The sequence below is a fragment of the Dama dama genome, chromosome 18 (assembly GCF_033118175.1).
Source record: "Dama dama isolate Ldn47 chromosome 18, ASM3311817v1, whole genome shotgun sequence".
Classification (NCBI taxonomy): Eukaryota; Metazoa; Chordata; class Mammalia; order Artiodactyla; family Cervidae; genus Dama; species Dama dama.
Window position 1 is genome coordinate 102,256,880 of NC_083698.1, and position 23,556 is coordinate 102,280,435.

A 23,556-nucleotide genomic window follows, 5' to 3' on the forward strand; every position below is an offset into this window, starting at 1 on the left:
GCAGTGGATGGGGACAGACCTGGCACCAGTGTCCTCAAATGCTTTCGACTCGGGCTCTTCCCTTTCTCACAGACTCCCAGTTGAACCTTTAACCCGAGCCCCCATGCCTACATCTCCCACTCTAGGTCTTAGGTTCTCTGACTTTGAACGCCCCCTCGAAATCTGTTACTTTACCCATTTTCCATTTTCAGACACAAGAGGTCCCACCATAGAAGGATCTCCTGGCCTGTCGGATGCCATTGTTTTCCGGTGAGTCACCCTCTCTCCCAACGGGTACAGTTTTCTCTCTTTCCTAGGATACTGAGATTTTCATTAGTTGACAAAGGTGCTGGGACTATATCTTTTCCAGGGGTAGGGAGGGGAAGGGACAGACACCAGGATTCCAGGGTAGGGAGATCTTTTGTCTACATGGTTCTTGCACCTGAATCCCAATCTCCCATCCCTCTAGACCCTTTGGCCATGAACTAAACCCTGCTGTAAAAGTTCGACGTGACATCCATAAGAGCTTCGAACTATGCCAAAGTGTGTCAGGCTACAGCTTGCCTCTTCAGAGGCTTTGGCCATGATATTCTAGCACGTGCCCCAGTGGTCAGAGATTGTCTTATTTCTGGTCGCCTGGGGCTTCTCCATGTCTATGGCCAGCAAGCACCATGGAGCCCTTCTTTATCCCACAGGGAGAAAAAGCCAAAGGAGGTGATGGGAAGCTTTTCAAGACGGTGCTCCAAGCTCATCAACTCCTGTGAGTACCTGTGGACTGTGGACTCCGTGAGTGCTTGGCCTGAGCCAGAGATGGTTTCGTGGCCATCCGCGGTGGGACTTGGCCGTCTGTGGGGAGAGATGCCGGGAGAGCCACGGGGCTTGGTGAGCTTGTGTTTCAGAGCCTCAACTCCCCGTCTCCCTGACTCTCTCCCTCTCCCGCACCCCTTCACCCCTGTAGCTCAGCTGCTTTATCAGGAATATAGTGATGTGTTTCTGAACAAGGAGATTCAGAGCCAGCAGCGGCTGGACAGCCTGACGGAGGCACCGGGGCCCGTGTCGCCCCGGCAGCCCCGGAAGGCCCTGGTCTCCTCGGAGTCCTACCTGCGTCGCCTCTCCATGGCCTCCAGCGGCTCGCTGTGGCAGGAGATCCCCGTGGTGCGCAACAGCACCGTGCTGCTCTCCATGACCCACGAAGACCAGAAGCTTCAGGAGGTACCAGCGGGGTGGACTGGGGCGGGGGCTGCAGAAGGGCAAGCGGGGTCTCCTCTGTTCACGTCCTGCCTCCTGCTCACCGCCATCACCTCCGCCGCCACCCCCACGCGCGGGCTGTCCCTACCACACTCACCACCAGACGCCGGGTCATCCCCAGCTTGCTGGGTTCAAATTGCTTTGTGAACATCACCACTCTCCCCCCATCTACCTCCTTCTCACTCCATCGACCATTTACTGCTCCGTATTGCTGGTTTGAGCTCATACAAATTGACCGTGCCCCTGAATTCGATGGGAGGAGTATATGCTCAATCTAGTTAGTCTAGCTTCAGGCTAGACTTACATTTCCCTCTTCAACCAAAGGTTCAGCCTACACTGAAGTTTTCCTCTTCAACCAAGATGCATGCAGGGGCTTTTTGCTATTCCCTTGCTGAGTGGCCCTTGTAGCTGTCCTGTGGTTCATGGGTCTCATAGCGGCTTTTGAATGACCATCAGGCTCTGCTTGGTCCTTCCTTCCAATAGCAAGACTACAGTAAAGGCTGTTGGTCTCATGTTAAGTTACTATCATTAATATGTTTTACATGGAGAGCTTATCTTAATAATCAATCTAAAATATGGGTTAAACCTTTCTTCCTGGGAAGATGATATGGCACAATGGAAAGGCATTACGGAACAATGTTTAAACATTTAGATTCTGGCGTAAATGACCTGGACCCACTTTAATATTTGCTAGCTATTTAACTTGGGCCAAATTATTGACTTGGCCAAAAAGTTCATTCAGGATTTTCCATAAACTTTTTGGCTAGCCCAATACTTGACTTTTCCAAGCTTCTGTTTCCTCATTTGTAAAACTTGGTTGCAAAGAATTCCTGGGAGAATCAAAAAAAGATAAATGCTATTTACAGTATTTACAGTAGTACTGTTTACAATGGCTAAGACATGGAAGCAACCTATATGTCCATTAACAACTGAAGGGTTAAAGAAGATGTGGTGTGTATACAAACAGACTCACAGACTTGGAAAACAAATTTATGGTTACCAAGAATGAGTATAAATTAGGAGTTTGGGTTTCGTAGATGCACACTACTATATATAAAATTGATAAACAACAAGGACTAACTGTGTATTGGGGACTATATTCAATATTTTGTAATAACCTATAATGGAAAAGAATCTGTAAAAGAATATATATATGTGAATATGTATATATCAGTCAGTTCAGTTCAGTCACTCAGTCGTGTCCGACTCTTTGCTACCCCATGGACTGCAGCATGCCAGGCCTCCCTGTCCATCACCAACTCCTGGAGTTTATCCAAATTCATGTCCATTGAGTCAGTGATGCCATCCAACCATCTCATCCTCTGTTGTCCCCTTCTCCTTCTGCCCTAAATCTTTCCCAGCACCAGGGTCTTTTCAAATGAGTCAGCTCTTCGCATCAGGTGGTCAAAGTATTGGAGTTTTAGCTTCAACATCAGTCCTTCCAATGAACACCCAGGACTGATGTCCTTTAGGATGGACTGGTTGGATCTCCTTGCAGTCCAAGGGACTCTCAAGAGTCCTCCAACACCACAGTTCAAAAGCATCAATTCTTCACTGCTCAGCTTTCTTTATAGTTCAACTCTCACATCCATACATGACTACTGGAAAAACCTTGACTAGACAGACCTTTGTCGGCAAAGTAATGTCTCTGCTTTTCAATATGCTGTCTAGGTTGGTCATAACTTTCCTTCCAAGGAGTAAGCGTCTTTTAATTTCATGGCTGCAATCACCATCTGCAGTGATTTTGGAGCCCAGAAAAATAAAGTCAGCCACTGTTTCCACTGTTTCCCCATCTATTTGCCTTGAAGTGATGGGACCAGATGCCATGATCTTAGTTTTCTGAATGTTGAGCTTTAAGCCAACTTTTTCACTCTCCTCTTTCACTTTCATCTAAAGGCTCTATAGTTCCTCTTCACTTTGTGCCATAAGGGTGGTGTCATCTGCATATCTGAGGTTATTGATATTTTTCCCAGCAACCTTGACTCCAGCTTGTGCTTCTTCCAGCCCAGCGTTTCTCATGATGTACTCTGCATATAAGTTAAATAAGCAGGGTGACAATATACAGCCTTGACGTACTCCTCTTCCTATTTGGAACCAGTCTGTTGTTCCATGTACAGTTCTAACTGTTGCTTCCTGACCTGCATACAGGTTTCTCAAAAGGCAGGTCAGGTGGTGTGGTATTCCCATCTCTTTCAGAATTTTCCACAGTTTATTGTGATCCACACAGTCAAAGGCTTTGGCATAGTCAATAAAGCAGAAATATGTATGTATATATGTATGTATTTTGCATGTGTATATGTGTGTGTGTGTAACTGAATTCTGTACTCTGCTGTACACTTGAAACACTGTAAATCAACTATACTTCAATTGAAAAATAATTTTTTAAAAGTTCCTAGTGCATAAAAAAAAAAAAAGTTCCTAGTGCATAGTAATCAGTCAAAAAATGTTTATCACTTATTTTTTTATTGAAGTATAGTTGATTTACAGTATTATATTAGTGGTTCAGTATTTTTATCACTTTTTTTTATTTAAAGTTATTAGAAAATAATGGCTATATTTCCTTGTGTTGTGAAATATATCCTGTTGCTTATTTATTTTATACATAATAGTGTTTACCGCTTCATCTGAAACCCTTATCTTGCCCTTCTCTTCTTCCTTATCCCCACTGGTAACCCTAGTTGTTCTCATATATGCGAGTCTGTTTCTGTTTTATTATATACATTTGCTTGTTTTATTTTTACGTTCCACATACAGTAGTCTACAGAACATAGAGTATTTGTTTTTCTCTTTCTAACTTACTTCACTAAGCATAATACTCTCTAGTTCCATCCATGTTGTTGGAAATGGCATGATTTCATTATTTTTATGGCCAAGTAGTATTCCATTGTGTGTGTGTGTGTGTATTTGTATGTATGTATGTATACCACGTCTTCTTTATCCATTCATCTGTTGATAGACACTTAGGTTGCTTCAATATCTTGGCTCTTGTAAATAGAGCTGGTATGAACATTGGGGTACATTAATCTTTTTGAATTAGTGTTTTCATTTTCTTTGATATATACCTAGGAGTGGAATTCCTGAATCATATGTTAGTTCTATTTTTAGTTTTTTGAGATACTACCATACTGTTTTCCATAGTGACTGCACCTATCTACAATCTCACCAATAGTGTACTAGGATTCTCTTTTCTTCAAATCTTTGCTGATAATTGTTATTTGTAGACCTTTAGATGATGGCCATTTGACAGGTGTGAGGTGATTTCTTATAAGTTTGATTTCCATTTCTCTGATGATTAGTAGTGTTGAGCATTTCTTCATGTGCCTGTTGGCTATCTGTATATCTTGTTTGGAGAAATGTCTATTCAGGTCATCTGTCTATTTTTCAGTCAGGTTGTTTGCTCTTTTGGTATTGAGTCTTATGAGCTATTTATGTACTTTGGGTGTTAAGCCATTATCAATCACATAATTTGCAATAGGTTGTCTTTTTGTTTGTCAGTGGTTTCATTTGCTATGCAAAAGCTTTTAGGTTTAATTAGGCCTCGTTTGTTTATCTTTGCTTTTATTTATTTTGCCTTAGGTGACAGATCCAAAAACATATTGCTACAATTTTTGTCAAAGAGTGTTCTGCCTATGTTTTTTAGGCATTTTACGGTTTCTGGTCTTACATTCAGGTCTTTAATTCATTTTGAGCTGGTATATAATGTAATCCCTATCAAGAGACCCATGACATTTTTCACCAAACTAAAATAAATAACCCTAAAATTTATGTGGAACCACAAAAGATCCCAAATTGCAAAGGAATTTTGAGGAAAAAAGAATAAGCTAGAGGTGTCATGCTCCTTTAGATTTCAGACTATAGTACAAAGTTTCATAATCAGTATTATACTGGCACTAAAACAGATACATAGATCAGTGTAGCAGAGCAGAGAGCCCAGAAATGAATGCATCCACTTTGGTCTATTTGTTGTTGTTGTTCAGTTGCTCAGTTGTGTTGGACTCTTTGTGACCCCATGGACTGCAGCCTGCCAGGCTTCCCTGTCCTTCGCTATACCCCGGAGTTTACTCAAACTCATGTCCATTGAGTCAGTGATGACATCCAACCATCTCATCCTGTTTTCCTCTTCTCCTCCTGCCCTCAATCTTTCTCAGCATCAGGGTCTTTTCCAGTGAGTCGGCTCTTTGCATCAGGTAGCCAAGGTATTGGATCTTCAGCTTCAGCATCAGTCCTTCCAATGAATATTCAGGACTGTTTCCCTTTAGGATTGACTGGTTTGACTTTCTTGCTGTCTAATGGACTCTCAAGAGTCTTCTCCAACACCACAGTTCAAAAGCATCAATTCCTCAGTGCTCAACCTTCTTTATGGTCCAACTCTCACATCCATACATGACTGTTGGAGAAACCATACCTTTGACTAGACGGACCTTTGTCAGCAAAGTGACGTCTCTGCTTTTTAATTTGCTGTCTACCTTTGTCATAGCTTTTCTTCCAAGGAACAAGCACCTTTTAATTTTATGGCTGCAGTCATCATCTGCAGTGATTTTGGAGCCCAAGAAAATAAAGTCTGTCACTGTTTTCCTTTATTTTATTGTCTATTAATCTCTGACAAAGGAGGCAAGTCTATGTAATGGAGTAAAGACATAAGTGGTATCTTCATAAGTGGTGCTAGGAAAACTGGACAGCTCCACGTAAAATAATGAGGTTAGACCATTTCCTGACACTATATACAAAATATTTACTCTTTAGTTTCAAGTCAGACCTGAGTTTGAATCCTGTATTTATCATTTATTAGCAGCGTAACCTTAAGTTATGTAACTTGACTAAATCTCTTTCCTCATCTAAAAATCAAGGATGGTAATGACTACTTTTCAGAGTTGCTTTGTGGTTTAAATGAAACAACTCTCATATAACTTTGAGCATGGTGTCTGGTACATTGTTATTGTTTAGTCACTAAGTTGTATCCAACTCTTTGCAAGTCCATGGACTGTAGCCTTCCAGGCTCCTCTGTCCATGGGATTTCTCAGGCAAGAATACTGGAGTGTTCCTTCTCCAGGGGATCTTCCCAACCCAGGGATCAAAACCCACATCTCCTGCATTGGCAGGCGGGTTCTTAACCCCTGAGGCACCAGAGAAGCCCATCTGGTACATAGGTTGATACATGTTAGTACCATACTCTTCCCCCCTTTCAGAAGTGGGAAGGAGTAAAATTTTGGCTGTAAGGATGTATAAATAAACAGTGCTTTACCAAGCTAAAGAGTTATAAATTTTTAGGTTTTTTGAAGCTCACACCTGAGGGCCTCGTGCTGACCTCAACTTTTAAAGCATGTGGGTGATATTTAGAAAATCACTGGTCTGCCCATATTTATGGACCAATGAGTGGGCAGGTGATATGAACCCTATAGCTCTTTCACCAACACCAGAATTCAAGGAAGTCTGCCAGCATTCCTGGGCCAGCTCTGGTCTCACGCTTCTGAGAAGAAAAGCCTCTGTGCTTATACACATATATTCCTTTCCTGAATTAGCACTTCTGGGAAAAGGTGCTTTCACTGACTCCATTTCTTTTGCCTGTCACGTATTTTTTTGTGAGGAGGGGGTCACTGTATCAACCCAGACAAGAAACCTGAGGTTCAGAGAGGTTAAATGAGCCACCCAAAGTCACATAAGGAGTGAATATTTGGGCCAGGATGCATGTGAAGCCTCAGTGTCCTGGTTCAGGGTTGTGTGTGCGTGGCCTCCAGCCGTGTCGTTAGTTATCCACGTCATCTCCCAGGTGTGTGCTCTTTCTCTTTTCTGTCCATGCTTCTGTCTTGAAGCTGCATGCCTGGGTGATGAACTTGACCAGCCCAGCTAGAGAACAGGGCTGTGAGTCATTGTGCCTCCTGCTGGAACTTCCCAACAATTGGGCTATTTCCATTAAACCACAATTGCACCATCTAAACCTCAAATATCCTGCTTCCTCCCATTGCTCCTCAAACCCCAAATTACCTTCATCGCCAAAATCTATTCCTCTTCCAGAGATCTCTAGTTCATTTAGGAACTCTATCATTCACCCAGTTAAAGGGTGTTATTCTCCCAGTCATGTCCTACTCTTGGCAACCCCATGGACTATAGCCCACCAGGCTCCTCTGTCCATGGGACTTCCCAGACAAGAATACTGGAGTGGGTAGCCCTTTCCTTCTCCAGGGGATCTTCCTGACCCAGGGCTCAAACCCAGGTCTCCTGCAGTGAAGGCAGATCTCTACCCTCTGAGCCACCAGGGAAGCCCTAGTTACCAAACTGAAAAACAGGCATTAGCTGTGACTCTTTTTGTTCTTTCAGCTTCTATTTCTAGCAGATAACCAAGTGCTTCCAAATCTCCCTCCTATATCACTATGAAATTGGCTTATATCTCTTCATCCTCATGGCTATTTAGGCCTTCATCTCTCCTCTGGAATTACTATCACGGTTTCCTCGTGTGTCTTTCTTGCCCCTTCTAATCTTTTCTCCATGGTGTGCTCAGATATATCTTTATATAAAACCAATTAGACCAAGTTATCCCCTATATAAAGGCTCTTTTCATTTCCCCATTGTCGTGTTTTACCTTGTTTAGACAATCCTCAGACCTCCTCACTGTTTGCCTCTCCAGCTTCCTCTCCTTTGATACCCTTGCTTTCAATGATACTCAGTGTATCTGAGTTTCCTGAAAGCTTCATTTTCTCTTCCACCTCTGAGAGTCTGCATATGTCTTTCACTCAGCTTCAAACGTTCTGTCCCCTGAGATCAGGTTGGACTCTGATATTAGGATGTGCCATGGATACCGCTCTATCCCTAAAATATTACACAGTGGCTAACAGGCGCTAGGGATTCAATAAATGTTTCTAATTAGTCTTCCTCCTCCCTAATCTCTTAGGCCAAATTTGAGCTGATTGTGTCAGAGGCTTCCTACCTGCGCAGCTTGCATATAGCTGTGGATCACTTCCAACATTCAGAGCAGCTCCGGGCCACCCTTTCCAACCAGGATCACCAATGGCTCTTCTCTCGTTTGCAGGATGTGCGTGACGTCAGCACCATGTGAGCGTTCCCTTCTCGCATAGACCACTCACTCAGCCTCACGCTCTTAGCCTGTAAACCTCTTGTTGGGTTTTTCCGTTTCCAGAGCCCTCTCATTGCTCCCTGCATGATTCCCAGAGGCTGTAGGGATGGGGAGAGCAAGGAGAGGAGAAGTGCAGGTGGATGGGAACAGTAATGGATAAATAAGTAAGAAATGCTTCCTGGATGGAGGTTTTGGCTGTCCTGGGGGCGTGCACAGCGTTGGAGATGAGGCGCATGCGTGTTCAGTCATGTCCAACTCTGCGACCCCTTGGATCGTAGCCTGCCAGGCTCCTCTGTCCATGGGATTTCCCAGGCAAGAATACTGGAGTGGGTAACCATTCCCTTCTCCAGGAGATGGGGTGGGAAACAGCTGACGATCAGAAAACCAGAACAAGATGAAAAGAAGGACAAGACATGGGATATTAGAACCAGAGACTTAGATCAGGGGCAAAGTAGCGGCAGAGGGAGCCCTGGTGCGTGACGAGGACTCTACAGAGAAGAACAGTCAGTAGACGTTATTGACTAATGGAGAGAAGAGTTCCAAGCTCAAGCTACAGCAGGGGTCAGCTGACTCCTCACTTGAGACCCACAAGTCTCAGGAGACTTGTTTCAACCCTGTGCAGGTTCCTTTCTGACCTGGAAGAGAACTTCGAGAACAACATCTTCACCTTCCAAGTGTGTGATGTGGTCCTGAACCACGCCCCCAACTTCCGCCGGGTCTACCTACCTTATGTCACCAACCAGACCTACCAGGAACGCACCTTCCAAAGCCTGCTGTGAGACCTGATCCCCCATTTGGTCCCCACTTGGGCCCTGCAGTGACCCCCAATAGCCAGCCCAGCGTGCCCCCCACCCTGCCCCCGAGAGCACATGCTCTCGTGCCTGGCCTGCGATTGCCACCCCCACCCCGCTTCCAGGACACCCTCAGCCATCCTCCCTGGGGCTCCTCTGCATCGGGTCCCCACCGTTCTTTCTCAACCTATAGATGTTCCGTTGAGCCCCCACACCCCGCGCCTTCACTGTGTCCCCCATACGCCCTGCGCCCCTCCTTACCCAAGGCCCCCTGCCCTGCAGGAATAGCAACAGCAGCTTCCGAGAGGTCCTGGAGAAGCTGGAGAGTGCCCCCATCTGCCAGCGCCTTTCCCTCAAGTCCTTCCTGATTCTGCCTTTCCAGCGCATCACCCGTCTCAAGCTCCTGCTCCAGGTACTGCAAGTCCCCCCTCAGCCCGCTCCCCTGAACCCAAAGGCTGGTCCATCCTTGAACTGTGCTCCCACGCCTGGTGGACAGTGAGCTGTCTCCCCACGGCCCCCACCCTCCTTTCTCAGAATGGTTGGCTGCTACAGTTTGGTTCCTGACCCTCTCCATTGACCTCTGCCTCCTCTTTGCCCATCCCTTCTTTCCACCTGGCTCCTGCCTATGCCTTGTTCTATAGAACATTCTGAAGAGAACACAGCCTGGCTCTGCAGAGGAAGCAGAGGCCACGAAAGCACACCACGCCCTGGAGGAGGTAAGCGGCCACCATCCCTGCTCGGACCCCCTGATTGTCCTTCACAGAGAAGTCTGCCCCTGCCCCAGCCCATGACTCCAGGAGGCACAGGTCCTGGCCAATGCGATCACTCAGCTGCCTCACTGCACCCACCAAACCTCCAAGCATCTCAGCCACAAGGACACTCCACACCAAGGGACAGTCCCCAGATTACATCTTCCTTTGATGCAGCCAGGAATGTTCTAGCAGGTCTCCACAAAGTAGACCATCATCCTTGCGCTCTTTGCTCAGTTCCAGGCCGATAGAACAAGGAGAGCTATCACAGCCAGTTTCTAGATTTCTTGCAGGGGACTCAAAGTCAAGACCTCTTAACCAGGTTCTCTTCCTCTCTCCTCTCCCTGCTGAACACATAGCTGATTCGAGACTGCAATAACAATGTCCAGAGGATGCGACGGACGGAGGAGCTGATCTACCTGAGCCAGAAGATTGAGTTTGAGTGCAAAGTAAGTTCGTCCCTCGGGTCCCCATGGGTCACCTTCCAACACAGAACAGTCTCGCTCACAGTATCCCAGCCTCTAAGCTCCTTTCTGCACACCTTCTCTTCTGCCCTATTTCTGGAATACCCACATGCCTACTACCTCTTTTTTTTTTATGTAATTAAATGTATTTATTTTTAATTGAATGATAATTGCTTTATAATATTGTGTTAGTTTCTTCCAAACACCAGCATGAATCAGCCATAGGTAAACATATGTCTCCTCTCTCTTCATCCTCCGTCCCCATCCCCGGCTTCTAGGTTTTTACAGAGCCCTGGTTTGAGTTTCCTGAGTCGCACAGCAAACTCAATCTCTATGATATAGTGTTAAGGGGAAAATGGAAGATGCAGCTGTATATGTATTGCAGTATCTTATTTTTAGCGAAAAAGTAGGATAAAAATCTATGTATTTGCTTGTGTATTCATAAAGAAACTCTGGAAAGATACCTAAGAAATAAAGGACAGTGGTTACTTGATGGGGAGAGAGTGCCTTTGAGACCTGGGCAGTGAGAGAGAACTTATCAATGTACACCTTTATAAAGATACACTTTTGGTAGTTGAATTATTCAATATTTTAGTCTCTATCTAGTCACCAAGGCAATATAAAATTGAATACAGATAGAGGGCCAAAATCTGGCATCCAAATCCAGATTTAAAATCGACATTCCATGTTCAAATTTCGATTCAGAACAGATACTATCCTTACCTCCCCCGAGGAGAGGGAAAATCCCTCCTCTACATGTTAATCAGTGTCCAGCACCCTTAACATTATGCAAACTCCAGGCAGACCCCACTGAGCTCTCTGTATTCTCATCCACATCTGTTTCTGAGTGCCCCTCTCATGTCTCAGATTATAATCAAAGAAAGAAGAGATGTCAGAAGCACCCTAAACCTTGAACTTCTATGAGACACATCATATACTGGTCTCAGCTCTGGGGCATCGTCCACCCATCCCAGTCAGATTCTCCCATCTCTTTCTTCAGTTCTAGTGTCTAAAACTGAGCGTTCTCATGGAGTCACTCTCCTGGGTTGAACCTTAGGGCATCTTCCATTTGCGTGAGCTGGGGACATGGGATCCAGCCAGCAGTAGTCAGGAGACAGCGGTAGTCAGATGCTTCAGGGAGAAGCAGAGTTTCAGTGGATGGGCTGTGAGCAAGAAGGAAGATGTGAAGGGATCATCGTTGGTGGAGGGATGTCAGAGGAAAAGGCCTGGTGAGGAGGGGCCCGCCTGGGAGAAAGCCTCACGCGTGTCCTGTGTGTGAAACCACCTTCTTTCTCTTCCCTGCTCCGTACAGATATTCCCGCTCATTTCACAGTCACGCTGGCTGGTGAAGAGTGGAGAACTCACGGCCCTGGAGTTCAGTGTCTCCCAGGCACTGCGGAGGAAGCTGAACACTCGCCCCGTCCACCTGCACCTCTTCAACGACTGTCTGCTGCTGTCTCGGCCCCGAGAGTCAGTGACTGGAACGGGAGGCCGGAACGCGAGGGGGACGTGGGATGAGGCAAGAGGGAAGGACTAGAGGGGACAGAGAAGGGTCCTGGTCCTGTAGAGGAACCTTTACAACGGCTCGCCCCATGGAGTCCAGATCATGACCTGGAGAAGAGGAGAAAAGATCCAAAGCCAAAGAGGGGAATCCCACTGAATTACATCCTGAGATCACCCGGCAGGACCTCGACCATGTTATAGACAGGGCAAAATGCAGCATATTAGCCTATGTCACGTTTTTTAATAAGTCTGTGTTGTCTCTGGACTTCCCTGGTGGCTTGGATGGTAAAAAATCTTCCTGCAGTGCAGGAGACCTGCGTTTGATCCCCTGGAGGAGGAAATGGCAACCCACTTCAGTATTCTTGCCTGGAAAATCCTCATGGACAGAGGAGCCTGGTGGGCTACAGTCCACAGGGTCGCAAAGAGTCAGACACAACTGAGCAACTGACACACATTCTGGGCTGGGCTCAGCCTTCTAGCCTAGCGATACTTAGCCAGTTCCAGATCCTAACTCTTTGGTCCTTAGAAACTTTATACTGGTTCTGTTTCTTCAACTCGTTAAAGTGGTGAGCATCCATTGCCCTGGATATGTGGTTTGCCAAGCCATTGACAGATCCCTTCCAAGGGCACGCTGACACCATCTTATGGTTTTTCATGAGAATTTACAGGCTGAACATGCTAAGCACAGGGATTCTGAATTGTAAAGTTAAGCAGATGGATGAAGTCCGACCACCCCAGCATCAGGCTGAAAAGCCTCGTGTTTTGCAGGGGTAGCCGATTCCTGGTATTCGACCATGCTCCCTTCTCTGCCGTCCGTGGGGAAAAGTGTGAGATGAAGCTGCACGGAGCTCACAAAAACCTCTTCCGACTCTTCCTGCGGCACAACGCCCAGGGCTCCCAGGCTGAGTTCCTCCTCCGCACGGAGACCCAGTAAGATGGGGCTGCCCGGGGGGTTGCAGGGAGGGAGGGAAGACAGCTGGGCAAGGAAGAGGGACCAGGGCAGAAAACAGCTACAGCACCAGTCAGTCCATTCTGGACCAGGGAGCATCCCCAGACCAGCCTACACCCAAACTCCTAGGGCTGACAGATGACTTTGAGGCGCCTGGGGGTGGGAGGAGGTGTAAAGTCGCTGTTACCACCAAGGGTTAGCATCTGTTATGCCAAGAAGGACAAAGTGTGTAATTGGTTTACTGACATCCACGGCTGAATGTGTATGAGCCAGAAATTCCTCAGTGCCCAAGGCTGGAGGGTGTATGCATGAATAAGTCATGAACTGGATAAGCACTGGGTGCCTTTAGCTTTCTTTGCTCCTATCTTCCCACCCAGTCCTCTGTTGAACAGAAATCTATAGTATTGAGAATGTTGATTGGCTCATCTCTTTAATAATAATAATATTAGTACAATATATTCACACATGCATACAGTGCAGAGTATTCAAAATAATGTCTAAAAGTCTGGTACACAGTACCTACCATAATGAACAGTTGTATCTATTACAGCTGTTACAGAAGATATAAGAAACCTCTTCTTTGAAAAGTTTGACCTGACACTTAATGGTCTGAGGGTCCTCACGTTGTAGACACTTTACGGTTTTGTCCCATTGGAAGACACGTCAGGGTAGGGTCAGTAATGCCTGCCCTCACTTATAGGACAGAGGGGCTGTACAGATGGAAAATGTCACCAACGTCAGGTCATCAGATACAGACTCACATTCTTTGTCTAGTGCTTTGGGTAGCATCTTCCTGGAACAGTGATAGTGTCAGCTTTCAGTTACTCCAGCGTGGTTGGAGGCAGAGGCTCAGATGATACAAAAACCTTCAGATAATTACAGAATTAGTCTTGGATCATATTGGGTTGGCCAGAAAGTTCATTTGGAGTTTTCTATAACATCTTACAGAAAAACTGGAACAATCTTTTTGGCCAACCCAGTATTACATAACCAAAAAAAAAAAAAAAAAAAATGGTAGATGCAGCTACCTGACCCAGTTATCACTACAGAATAATTTCGTCTCTGAGATATTTGACTGAAGGAAGGTGGGCAGGCTGTCAAAAAGTATGCAGAGTGATAGAGGGAATCTCAATTGAGCTGAACATTTCACTCAGTAGACTTCCCCAAATGGAAAATCTATGTGTGCACAATTGACAGTTGACTTTATGCCTCTACTTGAAAGACACGAGATGCCCTTTAAGAGGGTAAGCTTGGAAAGAGAAAGGGAAAGATAAATGGTGGCAAGACATATGAACATGTAATTCATGATCCAATCAAATTTCCATCCAAGCAGAGTCCCATTGACTTTTGTCCTAGATATCACTGAACTAGACAAGTCTTTCCCATGGTCCCCCCGCTTCCCCACCACCTGCCCCTGTTCTGCACCCCCAGAGCTGCTGCTGAAGCATGACCCTGCTCTGTTTTCTCAGAAGTGAAAAGCTTCGCTGGATCTCAGCCTTGGCCATGCCGAGGGAGGAGTTGGACCTTCTGGAGTGTTATGGTGGGTGAAAGTCCAAGAGGGAGTGCAAAGTGGTCAGAAGTCTGCTTTGGATGCAGTTTAGGAGGGTGGGTGGTACTGAGATGCATCTGCTTAAAACTGCTCATCACCTTGGCAATGCCACCCCTCCATACACTCCTTGCCTTGGGCAGTAGTTCACTCATTTTGAATATTCATCCCTTTAAATCTATCCTGCTACTTGTTTGCCTAAATTTTACCAACTTACAGGCTTGGGGAAATAAGGGGAGAAAGTCCATGTGGAGTGGAGTTTGTGGGTAGCAATACAGTAGATTTGTCCTGACCACCACCCCACTGTACGGGATGACCTGAGACCCTGCCTCTACCCCAGGCTTCCAGGCACCCACAGGCAGTCACAGACACACACATTAGGAAGTGTCTGTATTGAGTCTCATAGCTGTCCTCCAGCAAGGACTCTCTAAATTACATCCAGAGAGGAACTGAACTCAAAGGAACATTGAACTTTTAGTGACTCAAAAGAACAAATACAGGGCACTTTGGAAAAGGACGTAGGAAAACTAGGATATAGATGGAGTTCTGTTCACTGTGCAATCCATCTGTTGCACTTCACTTTCTCAGAAGAGAAAGCAAGCAAGAAAATTCTTGCTCCATCGCTGTGGTCTTGTGAATGGGAGATTCAGACAAGCTAAGTACAGGTAACAGTGCATGGTCTATTTATTCTCTCAGAGAACCAGTGCAGTGTGGTAAAGCATAAAGAGACATAAACCCATGTAAGATAGAAGACTGTGGGTCAGGCATACTCTGGGGCTTCTTAATTTTGAACTTCAAAACTTTGGAAATTTCCCCTGGATCACAAAACCACAGAAAATCCAGAATGTCCTTGAGCCATCTTGATCAGCTCAGTAATTTATAGAAAAGGAAACCGAAACCAAAGGGCATTCAGTGCTTAGATTATATCAGGAAGCCCACTGGATAAGTCTCATTTGGTCCCACATGTACCATGGAGAGAAGGAAGAATGAGCCTCAGAGTTTACAATGGAGTTGGAGAGGCAGAACACAAACTTGGAACAATTAGGTAAAAGATAAATGGTTTGTCGTAGACAGTTTTATAGGAGTTCAGAATCCAATGAGGATGAAAGACACAGGGAAGATTTCAGTGCTTAGCAGAATCTCAATTCTGTGTAACAGTGGTCACTAAAAGGTGGTCACAACCTGTTTCTCAATTCATCTTCACTAGAGAGAGAGAGAATCTTTGATTCGTTTCAATGGTGGCATTTCTATCTCCTAATCAACCATCTTGGTCCCTGGGAGATGGGGACTTTTCCAATTGTCTCTCTTGTGTGTAACTTTCAACAGTTTAAACTCTCTCTCCTCCAAGTCCTCTTAAGCTACCACCCCTGCAAGTCCTCCTTCATGTTCTCGTGCCTGCCTTTCCTCACCCCTCTCCTGCTCTTCTCTTCCAAGACTCCCCACAAGTGCAGTGCCTTCGAGCCTACAAACCCCGAGAGAATGACGAGTTGGCGCTCGAGAAGGCGGACGTGGTGATGGTGACCCAGCAGAGCAGCGATGGTAAGAGGGGACTCCACAGGGGACAGGCTGGGTATGGCAGGTGGGACGGTGTGGGTGGATGTCCTCATTTCCCAGGGCGCTCTAACAAAGCGCCACAAGTTGGGTGCCTTAAATGGGTAGAAATGTATCCTCTCATGGTTCTGGAGGCCAGAAGTCCTTTCTGAAGACTCTAGGAAAAGGTCTTTCCTTGCTTCTTCCAGATTTGATGGCCCCAGCTGCCTTGGCATTTGGCAGTATCACTCCAAGCTCTATCTGAATTCTGTGTGTGTGTAGGTGTCCACATTTCCCTCTTTTAATAAAGATACCAATTATATTGGGCTTCCCAGGTGGCTCAGTGGTAAAGAATCCACCTGCCAATGCAGGAGACCTGGGTTTGATCCCTGGGTCGGGAAGATCCCCTGGAGGAGGAAATGGCAACCCACTCCAGTATTCTTGCCTGGAGAATCCTCATGGACAGAGGAACCTGGCAGGCTACACTCCATGAGGTCATAAAAGAGTCGGACACAACTAACAACTAAACAACAACCAGTTATACTGAATGAATGGCCCACTCTGCTCAGGTATGACCTCATCTTACACTCACTAATAATACCTGCAACAACTCTGCTCCCAAATAAGACCTCATTCTGAGGCTTTTGAGCTTAGCACTTCAACATATATTTTGAGGGAATACAGCTCACCCATAAGAGTAGAGAAGGCTCAGAATTGGGCAGCTACAGGACTGTATCAGACCTAGTGCACGGGGAGGCTGAATTCCCCATGCTGGGGACTCTCCAGTTCCTCTAGCCTTCAATTCACAAGTGCATCCAGGAAGGAGGTCCGGGGGAAATTATTGTGAGTCTTTTCCAGGTAATTCTTCTTCCCACCCACCCTGTGCCCGTAGGCTGGCTGGAGGGCGTGAGACTGTCCGATGGGGAGCGAGGCTGGTTCCCTCTACAACAAGTGGAGTTTATCTCCAACCCAGAGGTCCGCGCGCGGAACCTGAAGGAGGCCCACCGAGTCAAGACTGCCAAGCTACAGCTGGTGGAACAGCAGACCTAGCTGTTTTCTGGGAGGAAACCCCCGAGCTTAAGGATGAAATGTTCCTGGACAGGGCTGGCCCGGAACATGGTGGTGGAGGCCTTCTACGCATCAGGAACTAGACCTTCTGAAGCCCAAGAACAACACCCAGCTGCCAGGAGCTAGTCCCAGGCCTCCTCTTTTTTTGTGCTTTGTACTTGGTGCGGGGATTTTTGAGGGACTTTGCACTGGACTCTGAGAACCTTTTCTCATAGAAAAAGGGATCCATGGGGCCTAAGCCAAGGAACTTTACTTCTCTTACCCTGCAGCTAAATGCTTTCAGAGTGCAGATTCGGAGCTGACCAGAGTTTCCATCATGGCTGTGTGTTAAACAGAATCTGACCCCAGTCCACTGGAGGGAGACGTTTAAGGAGGATGGACAGATCAGATGGGAGGGTTAACTCGGTGACCTTTTAAGGTATCTTCCAACCCTGGAGATGACCTGTAATCACAGGGCAAGGTCAGCGCCTGGGTCTCTGGGGTCTGTTGGCGGCTATGTGAGGTGACAGGCTCTCACTCTAATAAAGGCGGCACTTCTCCGAGTGTTTTTTCCCCAGACTCCTGCGCACTGAGCGAGGTTCAGAACGTGGGATCCCATGGTTCAGATGTCATGAAAGACCACGATGCTGACTGGGTTATAGCAGTGGCTGATTCTTTCTTTGACTCTGGAGAGCTTGGGCAATTTTTTTCGGCTTGTTACGGCCTCAGCGTTTGTATCAGGAAATAGAATGAGTTGATGGTTGATGAAAACTCCAAACCTTTTTTTTAACTGAACCCACAAGTTAAGGTCTAAGCTAGTTTAGGTGGATTTGGAACTGCTATTCAGGCCCTTCATGATTTTATATTTTGACTCTAGATACTGTAAGGGTGTCGTCACCGCTGCTTCATCCTCTGTGTGAGAAGGAGCATGGCGCAGAATCGTAGAGTCCAGGTCACGAGACCTAACTTCCAGTTACTGCCTCACCACGACGCAGCCTGCCTACTTCTCGGTCTCCTTACATGGAAAATGCAGAATCAAGCCACGTAACCTCCAGACTCCCATCCAGCTCTGTGATGTGTGATTCTCTATCTCCCACCAGGTTGCCTTTCTCAGTTGGAGAACATCCCCGCTTACATTTTTTTCTCATATCGAGCCGTCACACAGCAATGGTACCATCATCTTTTAAGTGGGCACACTGGTCCATCCCTGGACATTCCACCCCTCTGCTTTATCTTCGGTGGTGATGGTTTAGTCCTCAGTCATGTCCGACTCTTGCGACCCCGTGGGCTGTAGCCCCCAGGCTCCTCTGTCCATGAGGTTTCCCAGGCAGGATACTGGGGCGGGTCGCCTCTTGCTTTGCCATGCTTTATCTTTAGAGGGCCTCAGGGTAGAATTGCACTGCAGCTTTGTACAAAGGTAAGAATAATATTATAAATTTGGTCTCACACCCAATTAACTGTGATATGACATGATAGTATCACTTTTGATAACACATTTGTTTACAGTCCATCCTAAAATGTAAGTTAGCTTACTTAATCTTTAGAAAAGTTATCACTATTAAGTTAATTAAGTTCAGAATAATACTAATGTATCCTGAACAGGCTGACAGTGCTAAAAAAGTCTAAAATAGAGATGACTATAGAGAAGTCCCATTGAGATTTTACATCTTTTCATAAAGCTAGCTTTTAAGTATTAATATATGTTAAATGTATATATTATAAGTAAACTAACAACTGATTCTTCTTAATAGCAATAACAGTAATTTCGATCCAGATCTTTTGTTCACACCAGTATTTGAACACTGGCCATATGACTCAAAGAGAGCCATATCCAACCTTATATTTTCTAGGCAAACTCTCCCTTACTCTCCCAGGGAGATAAAATATCAACTTCTGAATGATACACATGTAAAAAAAAATGTTTTTAATTAAATGACTGCTTCTTTGCCTGAAGTTGCTAAGGTTTTCTGAGCACCTGTAAGCTGACTTCTATTAAGGCTGAAAATGTCTTGAGGCATCTAACATATATTTGTTTAATCAGGTTATTCTCACCTAATCTGGGAAATTAAGAGACAATTGGCTTCTACTTGTCTTTAGATCCTTTGTTTTAAAAACAAAAAACAAGCGACAACAACAAAAAAGCTTAGATATGAATAATGGTTCCTGAATTGAATTACTACATTTTTATACTTTGGGTTTCAAAAAATTGGGCATAGTTCTTGTTATTGTCCCTTCCTTCTTCAGATTTTCAGAATTTAACTCAATTTATTCTTTAATCCTCATTGGCATCAGTGCATTAGAAACTTAGCAATTTCTTGTGAGCTACTGTGAAAACAACTATTACCCAACACTTTCTGGACAGACTACATTTGAGGCGTATGTGACTATAGACAGTATTGTGTTGGCATTTTTTTTTTGAGGAAAACCGTCCACAGAGTCTTTAGGAGTCCTATTCATTGCTCCTTTGCTGAACTGTAACAAGCTTGGCGCTTAAAATCCTGTAGGTATATGCTGAGTCACTTCCTTTAAATTTCCGTCTGTCAATTTTATCCACTCACATGACTTAGAAAGCTGTTTTGTAAAGGTTATTTTCACCATCAGCTTTTCATTTAGAGTTAACTGTGTTGTTATGATTCTTAGTGTTCGGCACTTACGCTGTCACAGTCATTTATAATGACTTTAATAAGATCAGCTTACATGTCAGTGTCTGGAAGGCTCACAGTTGGAGATGTGTTTATTTCCCCTGATTTCATTTTCTCTTAAACAACTTCTATATCCACAACACAAAGTAAAATGGATTTTGGTCCTAGGATGACTGATTTTTTTTTTTTTTTTGATGTGGCCCATTTTTTAAAGTCTTTTATTGAACTTGTCACAATATCGCTTCTGTTTATGTTTTGTTTTTTTGGGCATGAAGCACGTGGCATCTTAGCTCCCCGACCAGGGATTGAACCCGCACCTCCTGCAGTGGAAGGCGAAATCTTAACCTCTAGACCTCCAGGGAAGTCCCTGTTTTGTTTTTATTAGTCTTTGGGATAGTTGTTTAAAAGTCTTTGAAAATGTAAAGAAATTACATTCCCTGGCTCTCCTTTCACACACATATTTATCCCCCTGAAATAAACCCAGTTTCCTCTTGGACCCCATGTCGATCTACCCATAATTGTCTATTTAGTGATGCTCTCCTTGTCATAACTTCTTCTGGTTCATGAAGTCAGATTAGAAATGCAGTATTTTGGTGCAGCAGCCGTTTATAGACAAAACCGAACCTCACCCGCCCACCCGGAGACACCTCACTGAGACCTGGGCTTGTCTGCACTTGGTTTTCCACACCTCTAGGTAAATATCCTCCTGCCGGTGGTGACTTGACCCTATCACTCACACAGCTCAGTTACCTTAGAGCCGCATCTGCTATAAATATGACTCAGGAGCTGCGTGATTGCAGCGGCTCAGAGCCTGCTGTTTAACGTAATCTCCTGACTCTGAAATCAGGTGTGCCAAGGGGCCAAAGGTTACAAGCAAATGAGCTGAAGGGAGACAGACTCCAGCCTTAGTCATGTTTCAGGTAGACTGAAAACATTCTCTATCCCTAATGGCTTTAGACCCATTTCTTCCAACCCACCCATTTCCAATGCCAATTACGGAGTGGAAATTTCTCCAGCCTCTTCCTGGGAAGAGGATGAAGCGCAGCATCCCTTCAGTTGGCAGAATTTCCAGGAAAACATCCCCAGAGCCAGGCGATGGCCGGAGGAAGATCCCTCGGGGTGTGTAGGTAAGTGAAAGAGGGTGTCTCGTTTCTTCTTTCCGGAAGGCTGGGCCCCGGGAACTGGGGAAGCAAAGGGGTTGGGTTGGTGTGAGCTGTAAACTTTTTTTCCCCAAGCTGGTAAGGGAGCTGGGAGGGAGTGACTACTGATCCCAGCTGCTTGATGAATGAGTCACCACCCTGAGGGCAGAGCCTGCTACAGGGAGGGGCCTGAGTCTGGCCCAGGAGCTCCCCAGAAGCTCCAATGGGCAGATAGATATTTTCCTGGAGTTTTACCTGAGCAGTTACCTCTGAACAATGCAGATTGAAAGCCTGAAGGACAGCAGGAGCCGCGTTAGTTTGCACTGAAAGACATGGAGCTTCTGAATCTGCCCATAGGCCTCAGGGCCCCAGAACACCAGGGAGAGAGTTTAGACTCTGCTGGGGAAAGTGGCTGAGGGCCACAGACCAGGGAAGACCCTGGTCGAGTCTGTAAGAGACCACAAGTCTGGCAAGAGATTCCAGCCATCACAGAGGCAGCCTCGGGAAGAAAAGGAAAATGCCGGGAGGAAAGTGGGCCCTGTGGAAGGGAGGCATCCTGCCAGTTGTAGAGGGTTTTCTTTCTGAGATCCACCGTGGGGGTTGAGAAAATCCCCCACTGTTGGAGTGGAAAGGACCCCAAAGGTCTTTGTGTCTAACCCCCTCCTGGTCACACAGGAGCTTGGGGAAGGGGGACAATTGGCTTAATACCACACAGCCAGAGAGTTGTAAACTGCAAATCCGAACAGCCTGCTGTTTACCTCTAGGGTTTTAGCACGTGATCTGCGGCATTTGTGTGCCTCACAAAAGGTTGAAGGTGACTTGATGTAAAGTGCAAAGGTTGAGTAATGGAAAGGCAGATAAGTTTTGAAAAAGTGAGAGGAGCTGGCGGTCAGACTCGTGGAATGGTTAATAAACAGGTTTTAGTGACTGGACTAAGCTTGGCCAGGCAACAGACTGGAAAGAAAGATAAGGTGTGGCTTTTGCAGGCATTCATCATCCTTGCACAGCAGGGCCTTAAGAACTGGAGAGTTTCCTGAGTGCGGTGTGTGTGTGAACTGGAGAGTTTCCTGAGTGCGGTGTGTGTGTCTGTGTGTGTGTGTGTGTGTCCTCAGCTTTAGGGGAGGAAAGGACAGGAGGATCCTTGATAGAAGATGGAATGTGTGTAGAGACACTGGACTTCCTCCTTGAAATCAGTGATACTGGCATTAGCAAATAAATGAGAAAAAAAAAGATGAAGGAGGAGTTTTCCAGTTGAAAATCAAAGAAAATGAATGGGTAAATTATTTTTTTTTTTCAAACATTTGACAATAGTCCTTTAAATAAGTTCTGGGGACACATTTTAGTTCCTGGGTATGAAAATGTACCTGATTTCACTGGTTCAAATAATGAAGAGTTATAGGAAATAACAGGGCTTCCCTGGAGGCTTAGTGGTAAAGAACCCACCTACCAGTTCAGGAGGCGCCAGAGATGCGAGTTCAATCTCTGTGTGGGAAAGATCCCCTGGAGGAGGGCATGGCAACCCACTCCAGTATCCTTGCCGAGAGAATCCCATGGATGGAGGAGCCTGGCGGGCTACAGTCCATGGGGTCGCAAAGAGTCAGACACGACTGAGTGATTGAGCTTGAGCACCATAAGAAATAAAAGCCAAACCAAAATGAATAATGGACAAGAAGGCAAAATAACGAAGTGGGTGAACTGGAGTGCTTGGGAACATTCCGTGCTTGTTGTTGATGGTGGCTCGGAGGGGACTTCCGAATAACAGATTGCACTGTTGGCGGCTGCAGGGACACAGATTGGGACAAGGCTGTCTACACACTGGGCAGAACTGGATGGAAAGGATGATGTAAGCAACAGCAGGGTGAGAGATTCCACCCAGGAAGGATGGGTGGAATCTCTGTGGGTGGAAATTCCGTTCTCAGACAATACACTGCACAGGAAGGGATGTACTTGACGCAACTTGACCAAAGCAATGAGACTAAGAACCAAAATGTGAAGGTGACACAAAGACACAGAAGCGCGAAGGCTGAGGCAGAAGCCAGCTCCTCTGGAGTTCCGTATTTTATGAATCATTCTCCTCTTAGATGCCCGGGCACCGTAACCTGAGGTCAGTTTGACCATCTCTCCCCCCTACCCAAATAGTCAAGTTCTGTTGATTTCTTCCCAGCATCACTCCCACTGATTGCTTCCCTCTTGTTCTCCTTGTATAGTTTCTCTGTTGTTCCATCGTGTTCTACTCTTTGCAACCCCATGGGCTGTAGCCCACCAGGCTCCTCTGTCCCTGGGATTCTCCAGGCAAGAATGCAGCAGTGGGCTGCCATGCCCTCCTCCAGGGGATCTTCCCGACCCAGGGGTCAGACCTGTGTCTCCTGCAGCTCCTGAATTGCAGGCAGGTTCTTTACCACTAAGCCACCAGGAAAGCCCCTTGTTCTCCTGTGCTGTGCTGGGTTTAGTTGCTCAGTCATGTCCAACTCTTTGTGACCCCATGCACAGAGGAGCCTGGCAGGCTACAGTCCATGGGGATTCTCCAGGCAAGAATACTGGAGTGGTTGCCATGCCCTCCTCCAGGGGATCTTCCCAATCCAGGGATCAAACCCAGGTCTCCCCCATTGCAGGCAGATTCTTTACCAGCTGAGCCACTAGGGAAAGCCCCTTGTTCTCCTACCACTATTTTAATCTCAATACCTCATCCCTGGACACTGGCATGCTGTCCCCACTGATCTATCTACTCCCAGTCTTTTCACCGTCAATCTTTGTGGAAGAGTGCCTTATAGTGATTTCAGGTTTGACTGTATCCTTTTTACCCCTCTGATTAGCTACCAGGTAACAAGTCTGGATCCACCCCAGCCATCCAGCCTCACCTCCCTCCTCTCACATGGCCCCTTATCTACAATTCACTCCCC

The 23,556-nt window shown here is 46.0% G+C and overlaps 1 protein-coding gene across 4 annotated transcripts in view; it reads left to right on the forward strand.

Annotated features, from left to right (window-relative positions):
* The window catches only part of ARHGEF5 (Rho guanine nucleotide exchange factor 5), a 28,288-nt gene extending 10,849 nt beyond the window's left edge, over positions 1 to 17,439 (forward strand). For all 4 annotated transcript variants that reach the window (XM_061165986.1, XM_061165987.1, XM_061165988.1 and 1 more), the window contains 13 exons: positions 192 to 249; positions 675 to 739; positions 938 to 1,191; positions 8,114 to 8,274; positions 8,919 to 9,071; positions 9,370 to 9,499; positions 9,729 to 9,803; positions 10,196 to 10,285; positions 11,613 to 11,770; positions 12,572 to 12,733; positions 14,222 to 14,292; positions 15,733 to 15,837; positions 16,721 to 17,439. In XM_061165986.1, coding sequence (XP_061021969.1) covers positions 192 to 249; positions 675 to 739; positions 938 to 1,191; positions 8,114 to 8,274; positions 8,919 to 9,071; positions 9,370 to 9,499; positions 9,729 to 9,803; positions 10,196 to 10,285; positions 11,613 to 11,770; positions 12,572 to 12,733; positions 14,222 to 14,292; positions 15,733 to 15,837; positions 16,721 to 16,878 — 1,640 coding nt within the window. In that variant the 3' untranslated portion in view covers positions 16,879 to 17,439. The remainder of the gene's footprint in view (positions 1 to 191; positions 250 to 674; positions 740 to 937; positions 1,192 to 8,113; positions 8,275 to 8,918; positions 9,072 to 9,369; positions 9,500 to 9,728; positions 9,804 to 10,195; positions 10,286 to 11,612; positions 11,771 to 12,571; positions 12,734 to 14,221; positions 14,293 to 15,732; positions 15,838 to 16,720) is intronic.
* The last annotated feature ends 6,117 nt before the right edge of the window (positions 17,440 to 23,556 follow it).